A 25,016-nucleotide genomic window follows, 5' to 3' on the forward strand; every position below is an offset into this window, starting at 1 on the left:
GTTAGTAAAAACATTATTTAAAATAATAATATTTGTCGTTATATGACTCTAATCTAAGCATTATCTAAAATAGAATCTTTTCATATGTTCACTGCATCCAGATTATGGGATAACCTATATAGTTTATATTGTTTGCATGCAAATTATGAATTATAACAATATAAATATACTCGGTATGCGAAACTGCACTTCAGTGCATAACGTTTTAACAATGACATAAATAATGCACGGATGATTAAACAACTATGCACGTTTGTGGTATATATCAATGCTTTATCGTTAGAATGCACTCATTTAACACATTGTAGATGCTAAATGCATCGTAGGTTATCTTTACAATAAATTATAATAATTGTTTTTTAACAAATGTGGGGTTACCAATCTAGACGAGATATTCCTAAAAAATATATTGAAAATAAAAATAAAACGATGGAAATTGTATTGTATTTCATCTAAAATGACCCATTTTTAAGAGGGATTGAAAATGGATGTCGATTCTGAGCTGTCAATCCATCTGTTTATTGGTCTGCCCGGGAATTGTCTAACTAGTGGTTGGCCGTGCAGTGCAATATATAATGGGAGTATAGATGGTTCCATTCTCCTGACATTCGCATACTTTTGTCTTCTTAGTTGCCTTCCCCACCTAACGACCGACATCTTCGATCTCGCATATTTCTCTTATCCTGGTGTTCCTTATTCTATCTCGTAAACTCTCAGATATGCTCCTTAGAGTCTTCATTTCTGACACTCTTGAAGCGTTTTTTGTTACTGCGGTATCCGCTTTACATTCGATCCTATATCGCTCACTCCTTTCAAGAACGTCATAAATCAAAAAACTTGATTTTTCAGGAGAACGTTTTTAAAGTTTAATAATATAATACAATGTATTAAAAATAAATATCAAGCCACTTATTGAACTTTTTATTGTGCAACAAATCTTTTTAGGTAAAACATGAAGGTTTTTTCTCCATTTGAAAAATATTTAGTGTATTTCAAAAAATAATTAAATAATATATTTTCTTCAAAATGCAAAAACAACACTTTCTGCCCTGTAGCGGGTAAATATTAAGTTTAAAATATGCCGCTTTTGCTGGGTTATAGTACATTTTCTGGGCATTCCGAAAACATGCACAACTGAAAATTGACGATTTTTGATTTATGACGTTCTTGAAAGGAGTGAGCGATATGTCATGATGCTATAGTCAGTATAGTCATGTGCATAGGTCCAAATTCAAATAAAAAACGACGTATGGTAAAAAAAAATATGAAAATATGCACCATCCATTTCTTAACATTAATATTTTTTTTATAAATAGGAGTTAATAGTCATTTATCAATTTCATGTCATCTAAATATTGTCAGCTAGTTTAGTATTTTTGACTCATATAGAAAATACAAAATGTTATTTTTTTGTAACATATCTTTTTTGTTAATCAAATTACCTGTTAAAATTGCGAGTAAATTTATACCTTTAGTGTACATTATGCAGATTAGAGACGTGTTACTTATTAACTGAAATTATTAGTCATTTAAGGAAATGCTTGTCGTCAAATACTAACGAGTAAATATTAAGACCAATTCATATTATAATTATGCAAATCGTACCGCGTTAAGTAAAGACTAATGACTAAGCTTTGAAACTATTTAACTGGATAATAAGTATTTGTATAAAATGGACATAAACATGCATACCACATCGTAGTTGTATTATACAAATTACGAGAAAAGTAACTATCTTTTTTGTAAATAGTAAAAAATTCTTATACATCGATCAATCAATACGTTACGTTAGCGTTAGATAATAAATGCAAAAAAGTGACGATGGGGACTTCTGTTTGGTTCTGAAATAATAAAAAAATGTATTTAAAAAAATAACAAACAAAATTTACTTGGTAAATACCACTATTTATTAAACTCGACTGTTACACGTGTTTCGATGCAGTCCGCATCATTTCTAAATACCATATGTGAAGCTAAGTCTAATTGTTATTCTAAAAATGGAATTTAGCTTCACATACGGTGTTTCTGAAATGATGCGGAATGCATCGAAACACGTATCATAATAGATTTTTAAAAAAAGGTATTTAACAAGTAAATCCAAATTAGAAATGGGTAGGTAGGGTGCCACAAAGAGGCTGAAGATATAAGTAAATGAAATTATGAGAAAACCTTTATTAATTATCATTGAAAATTACAAATTACATTGTATTACGTTCTATCAGATAATCTTATTAACGTGAATTTTTTTATTTTTTTATTTCTTCAGTTAGCTTATTTTACAGTCCATACTAATATTTGAATTGAAAAGTAGCTTATTTATAAAATATTTAAGCATTCAATTGTTTAAAAAAATATGTAAAAAATAAGCATATTATGCGAGTACATGTATTATATTATGATTGTTATTATTATTATTATTATTAGTCTTTTTTATCGATATCCAATTGAGTTCTTCTCGCATTTTTTCTATATTATATTATTAATTTTTCTTTAGTACTATGGCTTTATTTTGAAGTATTTCTTAGAAAGAAAGAACGTTCTCAACATATTTTTGTATTCTTTATGGATGCTGCAAAATACAATGCTATTATCATAAACAAAAACAAACTTCAATAAGTTTCCTTGACTAATTTCATTATTCGAATTCACCAGACTATTCAGCATTGGCCATTGGCAGCCTTCCAAAAATGCGGCTGTATTTTGTCATAGGTGTTTGACTCGGCAGGTTTATTTTAGTTTAGAAAAAAAAAACTAATGTTACAGGGGCATTTAAAATAACGAAACTTAAAGTTCTACTGAAAAACTTTGTGTATATATATATATATATATATATATATATATATATATATATATATATATATATATATATATATATATATATATATATATATATATATTTATATATATATGTATATATATATATATATATATATATTTATATATATATATATATATATATATATATATATATATATATATATATATATATATATATATATATATATATATATTGTGAAAAAAGTATAGCATTTTTCCCATTAAATTTTACTTCTTCGATATCAGACTCTTTCAGTGTTTTTAATTTCTTCGTTTTAAACTCAGAGAGCTACATTTTATCGAATTGGTATTTGAGATGTCGTAAAACATATTGAATAATATGTATTATCTTGTGATAAAGTGCCCTACAGCATCACATGTATTTATTACTAATTTATCAACAAAAAAAGTAAAAAATTACAAAATAATCACATTCCTCCATACCGGATTATCGTGATATTGAAATAATGTAGATGATGAAAGACTCCAAAGGTACATAGCCAATTCTTATTTATTGATTTGGCGTTTAATTTGTAGAACTCCATTTTAATTTATGTATTATAAAATAGCTAATTCTTCTTTATAGTATTTATTGAATAATATATCAACCATTTTTCCTATGTGTGTTCCAATGGCAAAAAAATCATATTCGCCAAAAGTAGTTCGATGTTGTTCAAACAGCGCTTGCTATAGCGTTCGGCAGATGTTGTAAAATTTGCATATTTTTTATGAAAATGCTGTGACATTTTTCGATAATCTCCGTTCCCCGCTTTCTCATAGTACAGCTAAAGATACACTTCTTTCTAACGATACATATTGTGCACATATTTTCAAGTACTTATCTCACACTAAATATTATTAAATTATTTTTTTCTTAAACAATTCTTTGTAACTACGAATTTCAATTTATTACCAATATTTCTAAAAACACAGTTTTTGTTCATTAGATTCGTATCTTATGTATCGCGCCATAAAAGTTATACAAAAAAATACAATTCATTATGAAATGTATCATATTACAGTTATTTTTGCATATCGACCAAAAATGTTAAACTGTTCAACAAGAATGAAGTTTTAAATTTTTAACCTCAAATAATAACTTCGTTCCTCAAATAATAAAATCATAAATTCGTTGTTTTTGTTCTTACTAAAAAAACAACTATTGGAAATAAACAAACCTATTTCCAAATTAATTTGGCGCTTCGCGGGCTTTCACCAAAACCTCAAATATGAAATCTATACCATGGTAAGAAATCATCTCAGTAATATGTCGTTTAAAATATGCAGTTTTATTTAGAATTGTATTGATAGTAACCGGTTTTGAAATCACATGCTACTAATTATATTTTCAATGATTTACCTTGTGAGCGTCATTCTACAAACAACCTTATACTGAATCCAGAGCCGCTCCCAGAAATTTTTATGTTTGATTAATTCAGTTTTTAAAAAAAAAGTAATTTCAAATTACTTATTTTTTTCAAAACATTGCCAAATAAAAAATAATAACGACACAACGTGCATACTTGCACAATACTACGCCATATTATACGACGTTTTTACCAGTATTCATACAAACATAGTATAACATTTCAATAAGGCATTCCTATTTTTCGGGATGGGTAGAAAGTCAAGTAGACTTTCTACCCATTTTGACTAGTAGAAAGGAAGAAAAACTGTCGTTCGTCGTAGGTTCCATGTCGAATATTATTCGACATTATTTTCATCATTAGTTTTATTAAGTTTTTTTTTCCTATCTATTACAACAGTACGGGGCTACAACAAGCAGAGGCTAAATGCATTTTTATTTATTGATTTGGCGTTTAATTTGTAGAACGCCGCAGTTTATTTTTGAAATATTAAAATCAAATACTGATTTTAAGGGGCTACTAAGTTACATATTATATTTTTGAAAAACATAAAATTAAAAAATAAAAATTCGTCATGACAATTGTTTCGCCTTGTTAGGGCATTATCAAACTACTGTCTAGTTCAGTAGACAGTAATTTTATAATGACTTTCAACAGACTTCAAAAATGAAAAATATTACAATTGATGACTGAGGCCTCATTCCGTGCTAAAAAATATTTATTAGCTTTAAAAAAGTTGCTACATTATAACAACAAAAAATAATTAAAAATTATTTAAAAATTACTACAATTGTTTAAATGTAAATATATATTTTTAAATATGTTATTAAGATATTCCTATGGCCGGCCCTTGTTAAAAATGCAGGGACGTAATGGCACTGTTCGTGATCGTCAAATTTGCTTCAAAAATCACCTGTTACTTGCGTAAACCGACTGATAACCGATCATAATACTTCCAGTAAACACGCCATGCTGGTTAAATAGTAAATACGTACATAAGTAATCATTTATGTAGGTAGTATCTTAATATACAAGAGGAAGTCTACCAAAAAAAGTCCGGTTTGTTAATTTAGAAGCACGATATCTACGTTAACAGCGTATTAATCAGAACCAAGTAGCAAAAAAAGTCACATTTAGGTGTTTGTTTTCGGGTGATGCATGAAGTATAGAATCCACAATATGGATGTACATTTAAAATTGATACCTAAACTATAAATAACACATTTAATATGAATGTGAATAAATATGTAAAATTTAGCTCAAATACGACACTGCTAATCATATAAAAAATATTAATATTAATAAGGTATCATACGCATGTGTTTTATATATTTTCTTGGAATTTTTTTCTAAAAAATCTTAGGTTAGATTTTAGATGAGTTATAACATTTTTATAACATTAATATACGGTTACAAAAATCTTCTTATATTTATATATATTTATATATATATATATATATATATATATATATATATATATATATATATATATATATATATATATATATATATATATATATATATATATATATATATATATATATATATATATATATTATATATATATATATATATATATATATAAATATATATATATATATATATTTATATATATATATATATATATATATATATATATATATATATATATATATATATATATATATATATATATATATATTATATATATATATATATATATATATATATATATATATATATATATATATATATATATATATATGGGTGTGTGTTTATGTGTGTGTGTGTGTATAATAAATTAAAAAATAAATGACTTTGTTTTAAGAAAAATTTTTAAATCATGAAATCATATTCATATTTTTTTATTACATATTTGATTCCAGATTGAAATGAAAAATTATCTCCACTGTTTCGCCTTTAGATATATTTGTAAATGTATTTTATAGAATAAAATGAATAAAAAAATCTAGAGCCTCATAAATAAAGTCCTGCTTAGTGTCGATACTTAAATTATATTATTCAATGATTTGGTATCAATTATGTGTAAAAAACATTATGATTTTAATATAAAAATAAAACTCTTGTAATATACCACTTTTGAATATATCAATGTAAACACATGTGTGTTTACAATAATAAATTCAAATATGGTCTGATACAAGTGTTTTATTTGTATATTTAGATATTCAAATTCATTGTCATCTGTCTTAATACAAGCAATAAATATCTTTTTTTCAATTATTTGATAATATAAATCTAGTAGGAGTTTTAAATTTATTGTAAAAAAATAAAAAGGCCCTTTTCTAGTGAACTTAGTATATAAAAACATGTGGTGGTTTTCCGATTTTCGTCACTGCCATCAGTGGTACATTAACTCCCAAGTCGCGTCCACTTCAAACGTTCTGCCAGTATGAAACTATCATACGTAATGATATATTCCTCCTTCTCGCATATATACGCGGGATTTTCCCGACTTCTTCACTCATTCAGTTCTTAGTTCCGTAGAGTAGTGTAGCTTAATACGGAAAACTTGAAAACAGTTTGAAAGCGCGCGGTGACAGCTTTATAGCGCGGTGATTTCGCAATGTGAATTCAAGATTGAGTGAAATGTCAAATAAAAGTTTAGTGTATTTTTAGTGCAATTTACTCGGCGTTAACAACCTAAATAATTTGTTTTCGATTGACGATTCCGCCAAATTTCTGCCGATAAAAAATCTCATTATTCTCGAATTTTGGTGATATTTTAAATTTGTACATTTAGTTCATGCGATATCATATGTTGAGAACACACATTTAACTATTTTTCAATTGTTCTAACTAATGTTATAGCTAAAAAGGATGCATCAATATGATTTTTACTAGAATTCTTTTTTTTTACATGAGATGTAAACATATTTTGGTTTCGGACAATTTAGCCTAAATTTAAAAAAATAAAATTCTGTTTATAAATCTCTGAGTTAAAAAAATTTTTAGAAGGGACGGTTTGTTTTCATATTAATTTCATATTAAGTAGTGCTTATTTGTTTTTAATCGATAGTTGTGATCATTGTTAATGGAAACTATTATTTTCTCACAGTTAAATTTTATCATATTTAAAATAATCAGGGTTTTTTTTCCATGTAACACTGTGTGCGTTTCGCACCTTTTTTTTACGAATATAATTTTTTTTAAATTTACAAAATCAATTAAACTAAACAATGTTTGTGCTTACGTTTTTATATTTTTTTTATATAATTCGTCATCATGATAAAACATGGTATTGAAATGAATATTTAAATGATAATTGAAAATGTGTATATATTTTTTAGTAAAGAGTTTGATATGAAGTAAGTTCCGGGACCTATTTGAACTGAAAATAAAGACAAATCTTTTAAGGTAAATTTAATGAAATGCATAATTATAACATGCATTTTCGACTTTTTTTATTCAACAAATAACTTTTTCTCTCACTCTTTCTCCCTAATGAGTATACACTAAGTGGTGCATAGGGTAGGTTCAAGAAATATTGCTAAAAAGGTTTATTTTAATAATTTTTCAGCCTTTCTATATTAACCAGTTTATTACTTATACGTATTTTTGACATATTTAAATGTAACTTAAACCCGTTTTGCTTTTCAGTGAGGAAAGCATTTAAATTATCCAGTTTATTGGTTTTATGGCAAGTGGAAATCGTTATCTACGCATGAATTTGATTTATGACATATTTTGTGGCAAGCTAAATAACTTTTCATTGGTTTTCCATTACCTTATCATTAGCAATTATTTCTGGAGCAAGAAAACGGCATAAAACATTTTTCAATTAAAAATGTACAATGTGCAATGTGCAATGTATCGTCAGTAAAGCGGCAATATGACCCATATTTAAAACGATATTTTATTCAAACTGAGTATGTAGTTCAATGTAAATGATAACTATGAAATCTTTGATATATTTAATACAATTTTGTTGCATCGTAAGTGACGATATATATGTACATTAAATTATATCCATATATGGAATTACATATTGAATATGTTATGGTTTAGGTGATTTTTAAATAATGGAGGCATGCATTTTATTAAATTTTTAGTAATTAAAAAAAACTCAATGAGTAATGGATAACAGAACCTGACTAGGTAAAAATAAAATTATTTTTTGTTTTTCTTACATTATTTACAACATAAAGTTACCTAGAACTGACATTTGTAGAGTAAGACTGATGCGCTGCGCCTTCAAGTAATTGACGATAAAAATATCGTGTGAGGCATAAATATTTACTGAATTCTCAATCTTTAAAATGCTAATGTTTATTTTTCTTGTAAGGAAAACTTCAACTCCGTGACTTTTAAAGTAAACATAATGTGAATCGAATGTTTCTCTTTGGTAAGTGAGTTTACCTCTGTATGGACGTGTGATATAATATCACTTCTTTTTCCTAATGTTTTCTAGATCTATCAAAAATCCAGTGATATTCATTCAACCATGTTTTATAAAATAAATGTTTTTTTTTTAAATTTATTTATTTAAAAACCATTTACAAAAAAAATAGGAAAACTTGAAAATGCTGATTGGTTTCAATCATTTCCCAACCAAATATTGTAAACGTCAGTTAGAGAAAGATCGTTTCGTTACAGTCAATGTATTCAAAAATAAAATATACATGATCGGAAAAACTGTATACTTAGAAGTAGTAATGAAACTAATCGGTACGCGATACTTTTTGGGTTACCAATTGGGATGGTTTTCTTCACATTTTTTTTAGTTTTTATTCCTTTTCAGCTTATGTTTTTCATGTCAAATAGTCAAATATATTAGGAACTACAAAGATATGCAACCAATTTTTTAACTAGTTGGCGTGATTAGTTTTACAATGATTAAAGAAAAACCTTGTTTTTATACCACTTGAGTTTTTTTAAAGACTACTAGTTTCAGAAGCTAAACTTCCATCATTCAGGTCTGAATAATAACAATTAATAAAATTATTAGTTTTAAATGATCGATTCCAAAAACCGAATAAACGATTTATTTTAGAGAAGCATTCGCATTGAAACGATTCTTAAATCGCTCCATGTGTACTTTTTTAGGGACCTTACACACATTTATTTTGAAATAAGATTGATCAAACTTACTGGCGTTTTCGATACAATATTACGAAGTACTTTATATAAAATCCTAGTGCGTTTTTATCTGACGACGCGCTGCTATGACTTACGAGCATTTTAAAAATAACGGAACAACAGTTTCTGAATTTAGATTGTGGCATTGCTTCAAGCCAAGAAATAACAAACATACATTAAATAATATTTGAGTAATAGATTTAAATCGTGCGTGAAGACAAATAAGTAATAAAAAAATGATAACACAATATTCGTAATCTTTAGATTTAGGAGATAACAATATTATTACAAATTCTCGTTTTATCTGTAGGATAAGAATTCAAATAAATTCAAAAAAAATTTTTCATTTGCTAAACTTGACTGAAAACTTATTAAAGGCATTTTTCTATTTATTAAATAAAATTCGACTTACGCATTTGACATTTTTAGATATCTGCAAAATGTAAATGTAAATATATTCCAGTTCAACAAGGAAGTTCAGTATTATTGAGTCTCGTAATAAATAAATTAAAATTATTCATGGCAAAAAATAATAGATTATATTACATTGCGAATTTTCAGTGTATTGTGTAAAAAATAAAATGAATCCATTAATTTTTTTTTATTGACTTTAACAGTGCGACTTCTTATGTTCGATTTTGCTTTTCATTTACATCCCGAAAATATGTCTCCATACGAAAGAGACAACTACTTTTATGTAGAGAATATTAGTTAGCCTTCCCAGACTGGACCTTTTTTTGGCATTATATCGCTCATTTAGAATACAATGTTTAGAGTACACAATGTACCTACATTAGGCAAACTAGTGTAAAATAGAAAAACCCATATTTGTGAACATATACATATGTGTTTCTAGGCATCTTCCAGTATGTAAAACAATTCGGTTAGGATCTTGCATACATCTGCATTTGAGGGTCTCTGCTAAATAAAAACTTTCTCAATCCAACATAGATGGCTCTTGTTAACTCACATGTTCAATGTCATGAAATCAATGATATTTGTTGGAGTTCTAAGAGGAGGAGTAGTGTATTTGTCAATCATCGGTAGAATGGTGAATTTCACACGTGTATAAAGTTATCACTTAACCAGACTATGACAGGTCATTTGTCCTGTAAACATCCAGACTTCTATATTCTTCTTCATCTATGTTAAGAATTCAAAATGTTGAATGAATTTAGTTTGGGAAAGTAGAAAACGTTTATATGAGTATAAACTATGAATGTGGTTCGTAAACTTATTTGTCAATGGAACTAAATATCCATAGATTAACGATTAAAGTTTATTTTAAGGAAAATTGTTAATCTTAAAACTATGTAAGAAGGTACACTGTTTATTAACTTGATAAACATAATTGAAGCCTTAATTGAACTTTGTAATGTAGAATATATATTTTGAGTATCATCGCTCAACAACGGCCATAGAATTACAGTCTCTTATGGCCATAGAATTACAGTCGTGTTTGCATAATTTGTGACAACCCTGTCTCACATCTAAAAATTAACGCAAGTAGGTATCTATAATAGCCAGTTGTAAAATCAATGTATTTTCTAGATAACTTGAGCCGAGTGAAACACTTATCTCTTTATTATTAAAGTAACGTGATAACAATTCTCTGCAGTGTAATTTTAATCGGGGATAATAAAGCCAGTGTGGACAAAAACACAACATGTGAACTAGAGCAATTAATGCCATTATAATCTTTAATTGAATAGTTCAAAATGATCAGGAGAAAGAAATCAGATTTACATATAAAAATACCAACAGCTGAAGAAAGGAACAAGCCTGGACCAATATCCACTCCGCATATCATTGTGCAATCTCCATCTTCAAATCATCTCCCGTACTTTGATGCAGATATTGAGGACGATGTCAATATTATCATTGATCCTTGTCCTGTTGTGAATGGAGGAATCCATTTCGCTGGTGGTGGAGATGGCCTTCTAGGAGAAGAGGAATTAGATGCCAATATACATCCCGCTCAAGAGAGTGAAGGGAAGAAGGGAGGACTCAGGAGGAATTCGATATCTCTGCCAGCTGGTTTGAATACCTTGGATATTGAACATTTGAGACAGCAGCATGTGGACCATCCAGCTAACGTAAGTACTATTACAGTTCTTAATTTTATTTTGTAACCTTACTTTTGAAAGTAGGAGATCGGGGTCTGAAGTAACATTTTCATAAATGTTTATTGTTCCATTCCTAATTACTACAGAGCAAAACTTAATGTTCTGGTATATTGATATATATATATATATATATATATATATATATATATATATATATATATATATATATATATATATATATATATATATATATATATATATATATATATATATATATATATATATATATATATATATATATATATATATATATATATATATATATATATATATATATATATATATATATATATGAGTATCCTTAGAATTAAAACTAAATTCGACGGTCGTCTAATAGTTACATCTCTATTAATTCAGAAACAATGTGATTAGATTAATATTATGCACAATTTTGTTTGAGTAAGAAAGATGTGTAGAAATGGTTTGGGCATGTGAATAGAATGATTAGTAAAGAAAGAATAATAAAACAAATATATGAAGCGAATGCAGTTACTTATAGAAGCAGAGAAAGGCCGACGAAAACATGGCATGTTTAAGTATTTCAAATACTTGAAAATGGTTAGGTCAGGAGTCGGAATAATTGTATTTGAAATGCTTGATCATGCCAGTTTTCCTAGGTCTTCCTCTGCTTCTGTTACTAACTACATTCACCTCATAAATTTGTTATGGTATTCTATCTTTACTCATTTGATTCATATTCCTTAATTCCAAACCATCTTAACACACCTTTCTTAAATTTATCGATAATGTTTATCTCAGCCTTACATTCTTACCTTATATCACCATTCGAACATCTACCTAACATTGTTTTGCCGCACATTCGTCTGCTATATTGCATTTTGATAGCATTCAGTCTACTTTCATACTTCTTTTGCCAACTTCAACAAAACATAACGATATTTGCATTTATACATATCGCTCACTCCTTTCAAGAACGTCATAAATCAAAAATCGTCAATTTCCAGTTGTACATGTTTTCGGAATGCCCATAAAATGTTCTTTATTCCAGCAAAAGCGGCATATTTTTAACTTAATATTTACCCAATACAGGGCAGAAAGTGTTGTTTTTGCATTTTGAAGAAAAGGTATTGTTTAATTATTTTTTGAAATATACTAAATATTTTTCAAATGAAGAAAAAACATTCAGGTTTTACCTAAAAAGATCTGTTGCACAGTAAAAAGTTCAAAAAGTGGCTTGGTATTTATTTTTAATACATTGTATTATATTTTTTAACTTAAAAAACGTTCTCCTGAAAAATCAAGTTTTTTGATTTATGACGTTCTTGAAAGGAGTGAGCGATATGTCAAATACTAATCAATATGCTTAAATGTATAAAATATTTAGTTCGTACTTTACCTCAAGTTAAAATGTACAATATTTTAAATTAGTTTCTTAGGACACTGAAAAATCAATTCCGTTTCAATTTCACTTTTTATTTTTAATTATTTACTTTTATTATTTCCTTCACAAGATAATGTTTTTTAAAATATAAAATATTAACGTTACCAAATAAACCTTTATTTAAATTTTCTTTGTGATTTCCAAATTTTCTTAAGGAAAATGTATTAAATTCATTTCTCTTATGAGAAACCTTATTTCTTTCTGAAAAGTTGCTAACATTACTCAAAAGATGGCGCTGTGACTTATTTTACTAATAGTTGCATTTATAAAGCTGTAATATTTTCTTACGATTTAGAAAATAAAACGTGATAAATTAAAATAAATAAATATAAAATTATTAATTTACATGCAAAGTTTAAGATAGAGATTTTTTACTGACGTTTCTTGGTGAACTGCATCTAATGATAGAATATTAAAACACCAACGACTCATATATGCCATACCTTGAGTAAGAAAATCTATAAAGATGGCGGTTTGTTATTTCATACGATAAAAAGAGTTCAATATAAATAATCATTTATTTTTCAATAAAGTTTTTCGTTTCCTGCAAAAAAGATTGAATATATTATATACCAGCTAATACCAGATTTTTGTCTTACATTTTTGTACATAAGTATATTTTTTAAGGAATATTCTGCGAAACTTCTACTTTTTTAAAGGTTTATCTGCAGTTAGGATAGTTAGGATAGGGAAGGTTAATGTGAAACATTAATTACAAACACCCATACCGAATGAATTTTTTAAAATTATTTTGCAACTGGCGGGAATCGAACCCGCGTCGCCAGTTTCGAAGTAGAGCGCCTACCCAACTACAAAAAAAAGATGAAAAAAAAACGAACGCAACAGCGCCTGTCCTGTCGTTTCTTCATTTTTTCCTGCAAACGTACTTGGTTCACCCAATTTATTATTAAAGAGATGTTCTCGTATACTAAATAAGTTTATAGATGCTAGCTGTATCCGGTCACGCGTGTCTGTGGCTCCATCTATTTAAATGGAAAATAAATAAAATAGAAAGCACATATTTCTAATATGTTTACATTCACAGTGACTGGGAAGCAATAAAAAGTCTATGGAAAAACAATGCAATATAAAATATATTTTTTTGACATAGTTGATGAAGAATATGGAAGTCTGGGCATTTACGGGGCTTACGATCGTCATAATTAAATATTCTACAAGACAGCAGCTGTCACGAAGCACGCTTTCGACATGAGGAATGTTTAATATTACGTAAGTTGGTATTACGTCCAAAAGATGGCGCTGCCGTTGCAGTTAGTAAAGCTGTTTTTAAAGACACATTTTTATCTGTCCCGCTTTTTAAATGCAATATTGTGTCAAAATTTCAAAGCAATCGAGATAAGAGATTTAGGACAAAATAACATTAACATATTTGTTTATTTAGATGTATTATTATGTATTATAAATATTGTCTAAAAGCCGGGTGTCAAATTTTCGGTAGATCAAACCATATTCATGATATAAATTGGGGAAAAAAATGTTTTCTTGTTATTTAATATCATAAGTTACATTCTAATTATGTATAAAAAGTTCTTGACCATGGAAAAGATCGCTACAAATATTCTTGAAATTCATTACGCATCATTCACGTAGCCCTTGAAAAAATCTTTCTACACGGGAAACTATTATTTTAGGCGAGTGGGTGGATTAACAGAGAAGGATTAAAGACTTTTTTTCAATATTAAAAATATATACATTTACCAAACTAAATTAATGTAACTTTTATTTACAACATTTTGAGTGTGTTCAAATACTTATATTTACTTACCGTAAACATCCATATTATTCTTCATCTTTGATGAGATGTCTAAGAAGGATTAAAGACTTTTTCTCAATATTAAAAATATATACATTTACCAAACTAAATTAATGTAACTTTTCTAGTGGAACGGAAGGTCTGCTGATGACAGTCAACAGTCCGCCTTTTCCTGAGGAGTTTTACGTGGTTTCCTCCCAGCAATGAGCAAATGCAGAGAAGTTCCTATTTGACCCACACTAGATGATCCCTCCCGTTCCCAACACAGATTCAAATAAAAACATATTTAATTAGCTAGAAGAAACAAAAATCCACTAAATGATCTATAAACCTTGTACATAATAAGCAAGGTAAATAATAAATGCAATTCCCATCTAAAAAAAAAAAAAAAAAAAAATGTAACTTTTATTTACAACATTTTGAGTGTGTTCAAATACTTATATTTACTTACCGTAAACATCCATATTATTCTTCATCTTTGATGAGATGTCTAAAAATATAAAGAACAATCCAATGTCTGAGATAATAAATAAGACTAATTTTTCAATAATTGTTTGTTTGAAATCAAGATAATTTTAGTTTTAACATTTGGTATGTGCAGAATTATCAAATAAACAGTGATCTAATTGCAAATGTGATACATTAAGTTATCTACTACTTCTACTACTACCATCACGCCGTTTCCCCGCAGGGGTAGGCAGAGAGGATGAAACGCCACACTCTTCTGTCCTGACATACACTCCTCGCCTCCTTCACATCCATACATCTAGTCATACATGCCCTCCGATTACGCAGACTTTTGACACCGCCAGATTTTAGGTTCTAATTGATCTGATCGTGCCAAGTCTTTTTCGGTCGTCCACGTTCTGTTTTCCCTCTCACATTCGCCACATATATTTTCTTAGTCATTCTCTCGTTATCCATTCGCTCCACATGTCCATACCACCGCAAAGAACTATTCCTAATCATTAAGTTATCTGACGTCTGTTAAAGCAAAAAAAGGATGACACATGTCTTCTGTAGTGCTATTAAAAATGGATTTAGTAACTAATTGCTGTCATACTTTTTTAAATTTTATTTTGTTGCTGTGAACAAAGTATCATTTGTGAGATATCATTATATATAATGAAATATGAACCATACCCAATGTTAAATCATTTTATAAAGTAAAACTCAAACCTTGTTTTTAATCACTTTTATTTCTGGTACTTCTTTTCTAACGGTTTCGATAAACACCTTGTCATCTTCAGAGATGGATACGTAAATATCCATCCTTGAAGATGAAAAGATGCTTGTCGAGACCGATTAAAAAGTCTACCAAAAATTAATATATTTTTAACACTCTCCTTCTTATCATTCATCATTCATTTTGTGTAATATCACTTAAAAAATACTAATTAATGACTACCGGTTTCAGAATATCCCTTTCATCATCAGGTCAAATGAAGACTAATGATGGAATGGTTACTCTGAAACCAGTAGTCATGAAGTAGTGTTTTTAAGTGTGTATGTTTTACACAAAGTGAACCATGAATGATAAGGAAAATGTCACACATATTAGCATACCACTAAGTAAACATTGCTTTTAATATACAAAATACATTTATTTTTGTTAAAACTTTTATTTAATTAACAAAAAAACCTATTTGAGTTTTATTTTTTAATGTTTTAAAATGTGCCACAAAGTATCAGCAAAATTTCGTTCAAGAAAAACGTTGAATTAATTGTTAAATCTCTCAAAGGGATCTCTATTTTCTGTTTCTATTTCTTTTTCCTATCACCCAATTTTCAACTTTGCCATAATACCTTATGACGACACTGGATGTGAATCAGTTTTGCAAACAGGCACTTAATTTCAAGTGCTCTATTCTAGCACACACTTGCTGTGCTCTGTTCGCGAAATAAATTGTCATCTCAGTTGGCATGCCCACCTCAAGACATTGTCAACCGGGTGACGAATCTTGAATCTCAATTCCCTCCCTAATAACAGTGCAGGACCGTTGTTCACTGAAATAGCGCGAATTCCAACCTCCCGGTGACCAATCTACTCTGTTTCAAAAATATGTTATTACAAATCTAAATTTAATTGTCTGTCTTTGTGGTTTCTTCATTTCTTTGTGAAAAGAAAATTGTAGTTTTTTTGGGTGAGGAAAACCACTGTTATTGATTTCCTTTGTTTAGAGTGCGTATCTTCGTTCATCTGTTGATCAATGTGGTTTGTTTTGTTTTGTTATTTACAGAAATACCGCGAATCATTGTTTATTGGTGACCAATCCACTTCACGTTTAATATTTATTATAATTTGAACAGTGCGGATCTTTGTTTACAAAATTGACTCACGATGTTGTTTACTTTGTTTCTTGATTATGTATCGATTTTTTCTTCTTTTTCGATAAAAAATAATTTGTTTTGTTTACTGGTATGCCAATATTTTTTGTGCCTTTACGAACAGTGATTGTTCAATGATGACTAATGTATGTCCGGCATTACGAGTTTTAGGCGATTATTTTTTTCATTAAAACAACAAAAAAAAGTCGAAAACTGATCAGTCATTTTAATTATACATTTATATTAGTTTCATTTTAATTATTGTATTTGACTCTTGTCCAGTATTACTACCGGATCAAATCGATAAATTAAAATCTCGTTTGTCAATACATGTTATATAATATATCAGTATACAATTATTTAAGTTTTATTTTTATTTATTTATTTTATTGAATATCGTCATTGGCTTCAAATTTCATGTAACATAAAATGTATTTTTACATTATTAAAAAATATTCTTATAAAATTTTTACATAAAATTCAAAATATCAATATATTGCTTTTTGTGTTTTTTTTTTAAAAGTGGTATTATATTTTATTTTGTATTCGGAGCAAAAACTATATTTTAAAAAGAAAATTATTAATTTTATATTTGACAAATCAGTTAAGATTCTTAACGAAATTTAAGTGAATTTTAAAATGAAAAATACTCAAAAATTTATCATATTTAAAAAATATAACATATTATGAATATAGGCATCTAGTTATTTTACTGGATATTAAAATTTTACCAAAACAAAGTTCTCTTAAATAAAAAATATCGGCTAAGACCATTCGTATCTCATTAATCATTCCATTACCTTTGAAAATCGTTGACATCTAGTATATTTGTTATTCTTTCAAGTTTATTTTTCTTGAGACTTCAAAAATAACAGGTTGTACATAAAACAGACACCTACTGTAATTTAGTGGTTTGCACTATTTAAAGAATGTGATTTGAACGTAAACCATGTGTAAAGATGAATATAATAGTATAGAATAAATATTATTGTATTGTTGACTGAAAAAATAATTATAAAAAAATCCTTTTATGCATGTTTTTATTAAGAGTACCAAAAAACAAATGAACGATCATTGTCATTAACTTAATGTCATAATTTGAGTATTTTTTTTTATATTTGAATATTCATATAACCTGTTATATATTTAAAGAAATATATTACAGCTGAGACAAAAATACATAAACAATGAAATACCATCTAAATCTTATTTGATCACAAATAATGTTCGTTTTTACTTTTTATACTTCAAATGCAAAAAAAATCTTTGAAAACAATCTACTTAAAAAAAGGTGCAGCCATATTCAAATCTGCACAAAAACCACTAATATAAAATAGCACTAATGAGATTCAGCACTAAAATTAGTAGCGCATGTTTTTTCTTACAACCAAATTACGGGAGTTTTTGTTGATATATTTATCAATATATTTTTTCTGCACTTATCAAAGGAATTTCATCATAGTACCTGCGTATTTGTTTTTTAATTTAATTTTTTTACCGAACCGGACAACAGATTTAAATCGTCGACCATGCCGTCATTTAGTAACGTAATTTTATTTGTAGATTTTTGATTAAGGATACTTATTATTTATTCATGGAGTATTGGATATGTGAGTTGGTGAAGTTTTTTTACGACATTAAGTGCAAAGACCTTGACCATGATGAAATGAGTATCGATGTAGTGATGTGCTGACGAACTGTTGATGATGTACGCTCATTACATCAAATACTCATCACCACTGTGGATCGAGACAGACTCTGAAGATACCAACAGTGATGGGAGCGTCAGTCTTAACCACTTCTTAGATCAACAGGTGATTTGCAGTATTTTTTTTGGTTTTTGTTTTGTGATACATTCCCTTATGTTTCATATGGCTTTATACATATATATTTATAAAAAAATAGTTTAAAAACCTATTGGCATGTTCGATTCCGGCCAGTTACAAAATAATTTTTAAAAAAAATTCAGTCAGTCTGGGTTTTTGTAATTAATGTTTCACATTAACCTTCCCTATCCTTACTATCCTACCTGCAGACAAACCTCTAAAAAATGGAAGTTTCGTAGGGTATTCCTTAAAAATATATATGTACAGAAATGTAAGACGCAAAAAACTGGCATTAGCTGGTATGTAATAAATTAAAATCAATTCAGGATATCGAAAAATTACATTGATTATTGCTTATTATTTTTTCATTTTATTAAATAAACTACAAAAAATCTAAAATAATAACAAATGTTCGGTATCATTATGATAATATACGAACCCATTTACGATCATTTGGTAGGACATCATTTTCACCAATAAAGATATTCAAACCCTTTGTCATATTTCTGTCCAAATTTTCGGGTTTACTGGATTTAAATAAAAATTTGTGTTAAATAAAAATTAAATCGTTGTGATTGTTTTTTTTATGACCTATTTATGCACCGTGTTATTTCGAAATCACGTGAAAAGGGAGTTCTGTGTACATGATGGAATGGTTACCTAAATATAATTAATTTGAATATATTAAATGTAGGTAGTTTTTAAGTAAGCAAGTAGTAATTTTTCTCAAATCGTGGATTCTTAATTGGTTAGATATCTATATTTTTAACAATAAAATACCAAATTTCAATTGTTTGTAATTAATTTTCAAAATCAATGATTCTATTTATTCTACAATACCGCCTCACAGATATGATAATCGTGATTAATGTGATATAAATGGTTAGAATTATATATTTATTTGCGTTTATCTCAAGATCATAAAACAGGTTTATCATATCAAGTTTAGGTAATAAATTAACAATAAGTTTATCAATTAATTTATTACATAAGCTAGCAATTTATAATGCTCCATTGTTTGATCTTATAAATTTATTACTAAGCAAGCACTTTAACTTACGTATATTAATGCTGTAAATCTCAGTTTGTTAAATATTATTTGCATGATTATTATTTATGCTTACATACTCATTTAGATCACATATTAGCACAGATTTTAGTAAAAAGTATTTGAAAACTTGTATGCACTTACTGTGGTTCTTTTTACAAGTGTGAAATAAGGGTAAAAATACAGTAATGGAGACAATGTCATACAAATATTTAACAATATTATTTCTTTAAAATCCATGTAGAAATGTACTCATAGCGTAAGGGGATTAAATGTTTTTATGTTTTCTGCATTGCACGGTGTTGATCTTTTTTTTTAAAAAAAAATCATATAAGCCACGTTTTGTCTCCTGTATGTTAAATGAATTACAGTCATTTATTTTTTTCTGAGTAGGTTCAATAATATATTTTTTTATTGTCAATTACTTTGTTTTACCCGACATTCCACCATCGAAGGTGCAAAGTAAGAATATAATAGAAATATTCAATTTAAATTTTACTTAGTAATTACCACTATTTAAAAATCTTTTGTGAAAATACGGTATTTGAAAATGATGCGGAATGCATCGAAACACGTATTACAATAGATTTTAAGAAATAGTGGTATTTACTAAGTACAACTTAAATTAAAAATGGATAGCATTTACCATAAAGTGACTGCCGATATTGTTTTTTGAAATTTGATCACACATTAATCACAGCATATTTTTATGAAGGAACACGAGTTGACGATACGTAAAAGGAAATTTGCAGCGTAATAGAAAAGCCATCATAGAAACAAAGATGTTTTTGTGAAGTGACGCGAGCAGACTGACCCAGAGCATGTAACATTCGACTGTTGTAATGTGTTAGTTATATTTATTTATTTTGGTAACCACTTTCCTCGTTAGGTACACACGCCAACGATTTCGCAAAAGCTGAATGCTTTAAATAATACAAATAAAATATATGTTTATACTTTGTGTTAATACATTGGTTGCTTTTATTTCTTCTTAGAAAGAGCTTCGACCACATGAATCTGTATAAAATACCTGATTTTATGTTGAATCTAAAGTAAATAAACCTAAAATACCTTTTACTTTTAATACCTTAACCTTAAAGTTTGAAGTAATTGTATAAATATTGACATTATAAAAATCGTAAATATTATATATATAAATATATATATATATATATATATATATATATATATATATATATATATATATATATATATATATATATATATATATATATATATATATATATATATATATATATATATATATATATATATATATATAATAATAATAATAAAACCCTTATCCGCACCCCAATGGTGCATAGGGCACTGTGTCATATAAACGCAGTGTTATCTTGATCGTTTATACATGAAGGAAAGGTGATCAGCCCTCCGCTTCAGGTACCAGTCCAGGGTAATATTGAATAAATATGACAGTGAAAAAAAAAAAAAATATATATATATATTATATATATATATATATATATATATATATATATATATATATATATATATATATATATATATATATATATATATATATATATATATACATATATATAATATATATATATATATATATATATATATATATATATATATATATATATATATATATATATATATATATATATATATATATAAAATAATTAAACCCTTATCCGCATCCCAATGGTGCATAGGGCACTGCATCATATAAACGCAGTGTTATCTTGATCGTTTACACATGAAGGAAAGGTGATCAGTCCTCCGCTTCAGGTACCAGTCCAGGGTAATATTGAATAAATATGACAGTGAAAAAATCACTTATATTTATTTTACTTCACTTATATTCATCACTTATATTTACGGTAGCCGAGCGTGCTTACCATTACACTACGGTGGCGGACACGATTTATATATATATATATATATATATATATATATATAAATAATTTTTTTAAAGGAAGTTTGATACCACCGCTACTATATAAAATGTTAATTATTTTGAGTATCGTGTTGTGGTTTGAGCGATTTTTTTCTTCCAAAGTAATTAAGAATGTATGTTAACGATATTTATGGATGTTTAAACGAACTCTGAATTTATTGCGAATCGCAAAAATTAGACTTTTGTTTCTTAAAAATGTTCAATAATATGTGTTATAAATTTTCAATAATGAATGTTGTGAACGTTACACAAGTGTATAAAGTGATCCCTTAAGCCAGCCAAACGTCAGGTCGTAAGCCCTGGCGTTTGGCTGCTCAGACTTTCATCTTCTTTTATAGAAAAGGGAAGAACGATACATGTTTCATATCAATTTGAGACTTAAAGATCTTTTTTTGTATGTAAATTCGATCTGGATTTAAAGTATTTATTTCGAGAAAATAATTCCAGATAACACTTTATTTACATATTTTGAGTAGATTTACTAAAATAAAACGATATTTACCTAACGTTTATTTTTTTCCAGGAAAGAGTCGATATTACGCATATCTCCTATCTCATTTTCCGCGTTATTGTCCAAAAGGGTCATTTATGTATAAACAGTTCCCAGAAATCGGGTGTTACCTAAAAACAAAATCGACGAAGTTATTTCAGAAAAATATAATATTAGTACCTCTATATATTTTTAATAAGGTATTTTTTGATTATTTAAAAAATGTTATAACGTCAAACAAAAATATTTAACAAATGAAACATTAAAAAATATTTAAATCTTCTTAGAAATTGTAATACAAAAAATAATGGAGATCAGGATATATTTCTGCATTATATAAAATACTTATATAACATGATGGTAGATATTTACCGAACTTAATTGTGACCACTTTTTTTAAAATTCTTTAATATATTTTTTTTCACCTAACTTCTATTGAATGTAATTAAGTACGTCTAGTATTTTCATATTTCTTCGTATACATATCGCTCACTCCTGACAAGAACGTCATAAATAAAAAAACTTGATTTTTCAGGAGAACGTTTTTAAAGTTTAAAAAGAAATCACTATGAATTAAAAATAAACATCAAGCCACTTATTGAACTTTTTACTGTGCAACAGATCATTTTAGGTAAAACCTGAAGGTTTTTTCTCCATTTGAAAAATATTTAGTATATTTAAAAAAATAATTAATCAATACCTTTTCATCAAAAAGCAAAAACAACATTTTCTGCCCTGTAGTGGGTAAATATTAAGTTAAAAATATGCCGCTTTTGCTGGTATATAGTACATTTTCTGGGCATTCCGAAAACATGCACAACTGAAAATTGACGATTCTTGATTTATGACGTTCTTGAAAGGAGTGAGCGATATATTACATTGTAAAAAAGGGAGGAATATATAACCTTGGGACTGAATTTCTTTATAAATATATTTCTTAAATGAAAATCAATTATCCATATCAAACAAACGCAATAAAAAATGTAATACATACTACGTTACATTTACTATTTTTGGTTGAGGTAAAAAAAAGTAGGTACACGCGCAATTTTAAAGGTAGGTAGGTACCTACCTTATGTATAATATTTGGCGAAGAAGCGAGTTAATTTGTTTTTAATGTCCACAAAAAAAAGCTTTGATTTTAAGAGTGGAGTCTCACAAGCCAATTAAAAAAATTCAAGGTCTCGATTTTTTACAGTATTTTTGCAAATGTTTAATATTCTATGACTAGAGAAGCGCATTTGAAAAATAAAGCGATATTTTAAACCTTCGTGACGCGAAGGTAATGTGATGATCAGTCACGTGTTTCAGGTGCTAGTCCAGGATATCACATGAAATTAGTAACGGTAAAGAAAAACTGTTTAAAAAAGTCGATTTTGATGTTAATTGAACCCAGGATCTCAGGATGGATGTTAGGTAACACTACACCAAAATAGTGTTTTTTGTCATGTATTATTTTAAATCTTATTTCTCTGTTATATTTTACTTTAGTACTGATGGTTAGATGATTCCAAGTAGATTTCGGTTTGTCATTGGCATTGTCTAGGGTATCACACAATAATTTAAAGTTTATTATAAAAGCAACTCGAAATTTGTACGAGTGCCTTGAGCTTAAAACATTTTACAATCTCTATTTTAGAACAGGACTGGTCACCCTGCCTTCATATAATTATGATCAAATTATCACCCTGACGGTTCAATCGGTGCTCTTTGCACCACTTAGGTGCGGACATGGGTTCAATGATTTTTTTCATGGGACGACAAAGATCAAAGTGACGCAAAATTAATCATTCAATTTTATTTTTGAAAAACTTTTTTACTTAATAAAAAAAAATTGCTAGAAAGTTTTTTTGGACCTTTTGCTATTCAATTTACAAATGTAAAATGTAATTGACGTTCAATGCCATTTGAAAAATTATATTAATTTTGCGCCAACCTGTAAATGACAGGTTTTAAAATAACATTTTTTTCTTTCGTACTAAGCTGTGACAGTGCCAAATAATATTATGTATGGCAAATTCCTGTATTTTATAATTATGCAGATGTGTGTATATAATTATTCACCGCTTATCTTAAATACTCCACTCTTAAGAACAGGTAGGTAACAAGTATTACGACTCGACTGCATTTTCTTTTATACGTCAAATCAGGCTCCTACAGCTGGTCGATTGGACCGAATTTCACAAAACAACTCCAGTATTGAACATCGGACATCAGTATACCTGTGGCCGGCGCATTCGGTGGTTGGTATGAAAATAGGGGAGTTTAGTTCAGTGATATATTGTGACTTGCGGAGTGACCGTTTTCAACTCTGTTTTGTAGTGAAATGGTAGAAAATAAGCCCGAAGTTCTTATACCAATAATCGCGCCTGGTGTTATTCTCGTTAGCGCTGGAGGAAAGTTTTACGCGGTAAGAGTGTTATCAATCCATCTTGTCTTATGTTTCCCTGGTAGTTATTATTCAGAAGTATGCATATTTATATAAATAATAATATGAATATCAAAAGTATAAATAAGTATTTAAAAAAATAGGTAGAGTGGTTTCGAACCGAGAAACTCTGACTTAAGAGTCCGCGACACTAACCACGGGACCGCAACCCGACACTAATACTAATAATTCACTCAAACAATTTTTTTATGAAGCAAATATGTGTTTTTACAAATGGTGACGTTGTTTTTTTAATATATTATCAGGATTTCATAATATAAGCGGTGAATTCCACAACATAAAGTTTCCGCACATTGCAATGAATAAACATAATATCATTATTTTAAAACTCCTTGGTTTTTCCATTCAACAACCAATTCATGCATTCCTATATTTATGACAAG

General features: G+C 27.9%; 1 protein-coding gene across 9 annotated transcripts in view; it reads left to right on the forward strand.

Moving 5' to 3' along the window:
* Positions 1–25,016, forward strand: part of LOC148309616 (alpha-galactosidase MYORG) — a 64,577-nt gene that overhangs the window by 11,960 nt on the left and 27,601 nt on the right. For 3 of the 9 annotated variants that reach the window (XM_088259758.1, XM_088259757.1, XM_088259756.1), the window contains exon 2: positions 10,815–11,359. In XM_088259758.1, coding sequence (XP_088115884.1) covers positions 10,982–11,359 — 378 coding nt within the window. In that variant the 5' untranslated portion in view covers positions 10,815–10,981. Of the gene's footprint in view, positions 1–6,646; positions 6,787–10,814; positions 11,360–16,481; positions 16,781–18,456; positions 18,708–24,374; positions 24,595–25,016 lie in introns of those variants that run through there. The other 6 variants (XM_088259760.1, XM_088259759.1, XM_088259761.1 and 3 more) reach the window with 5 other exon arrangements.

The sequence above is a fragment of the Brachycentrus maculatus genome, unplaced genomic scaffold, assembly GCF_059751285.1.
Source record: "Brachycentrus maculatus isolate JH-2025_06_01 unplaced genomic scaffold, ASM5975128v1 h1tg000119l, whole genome shotgun sequence".
Classification (NCBI taxonomy): domain Eukaryota; kingdom Metazoa; phylum Arthropoda; class Insecta; order Trichoptera; family Brachycentridae; genus Brachycentrus; species Brachycentrus maculatus.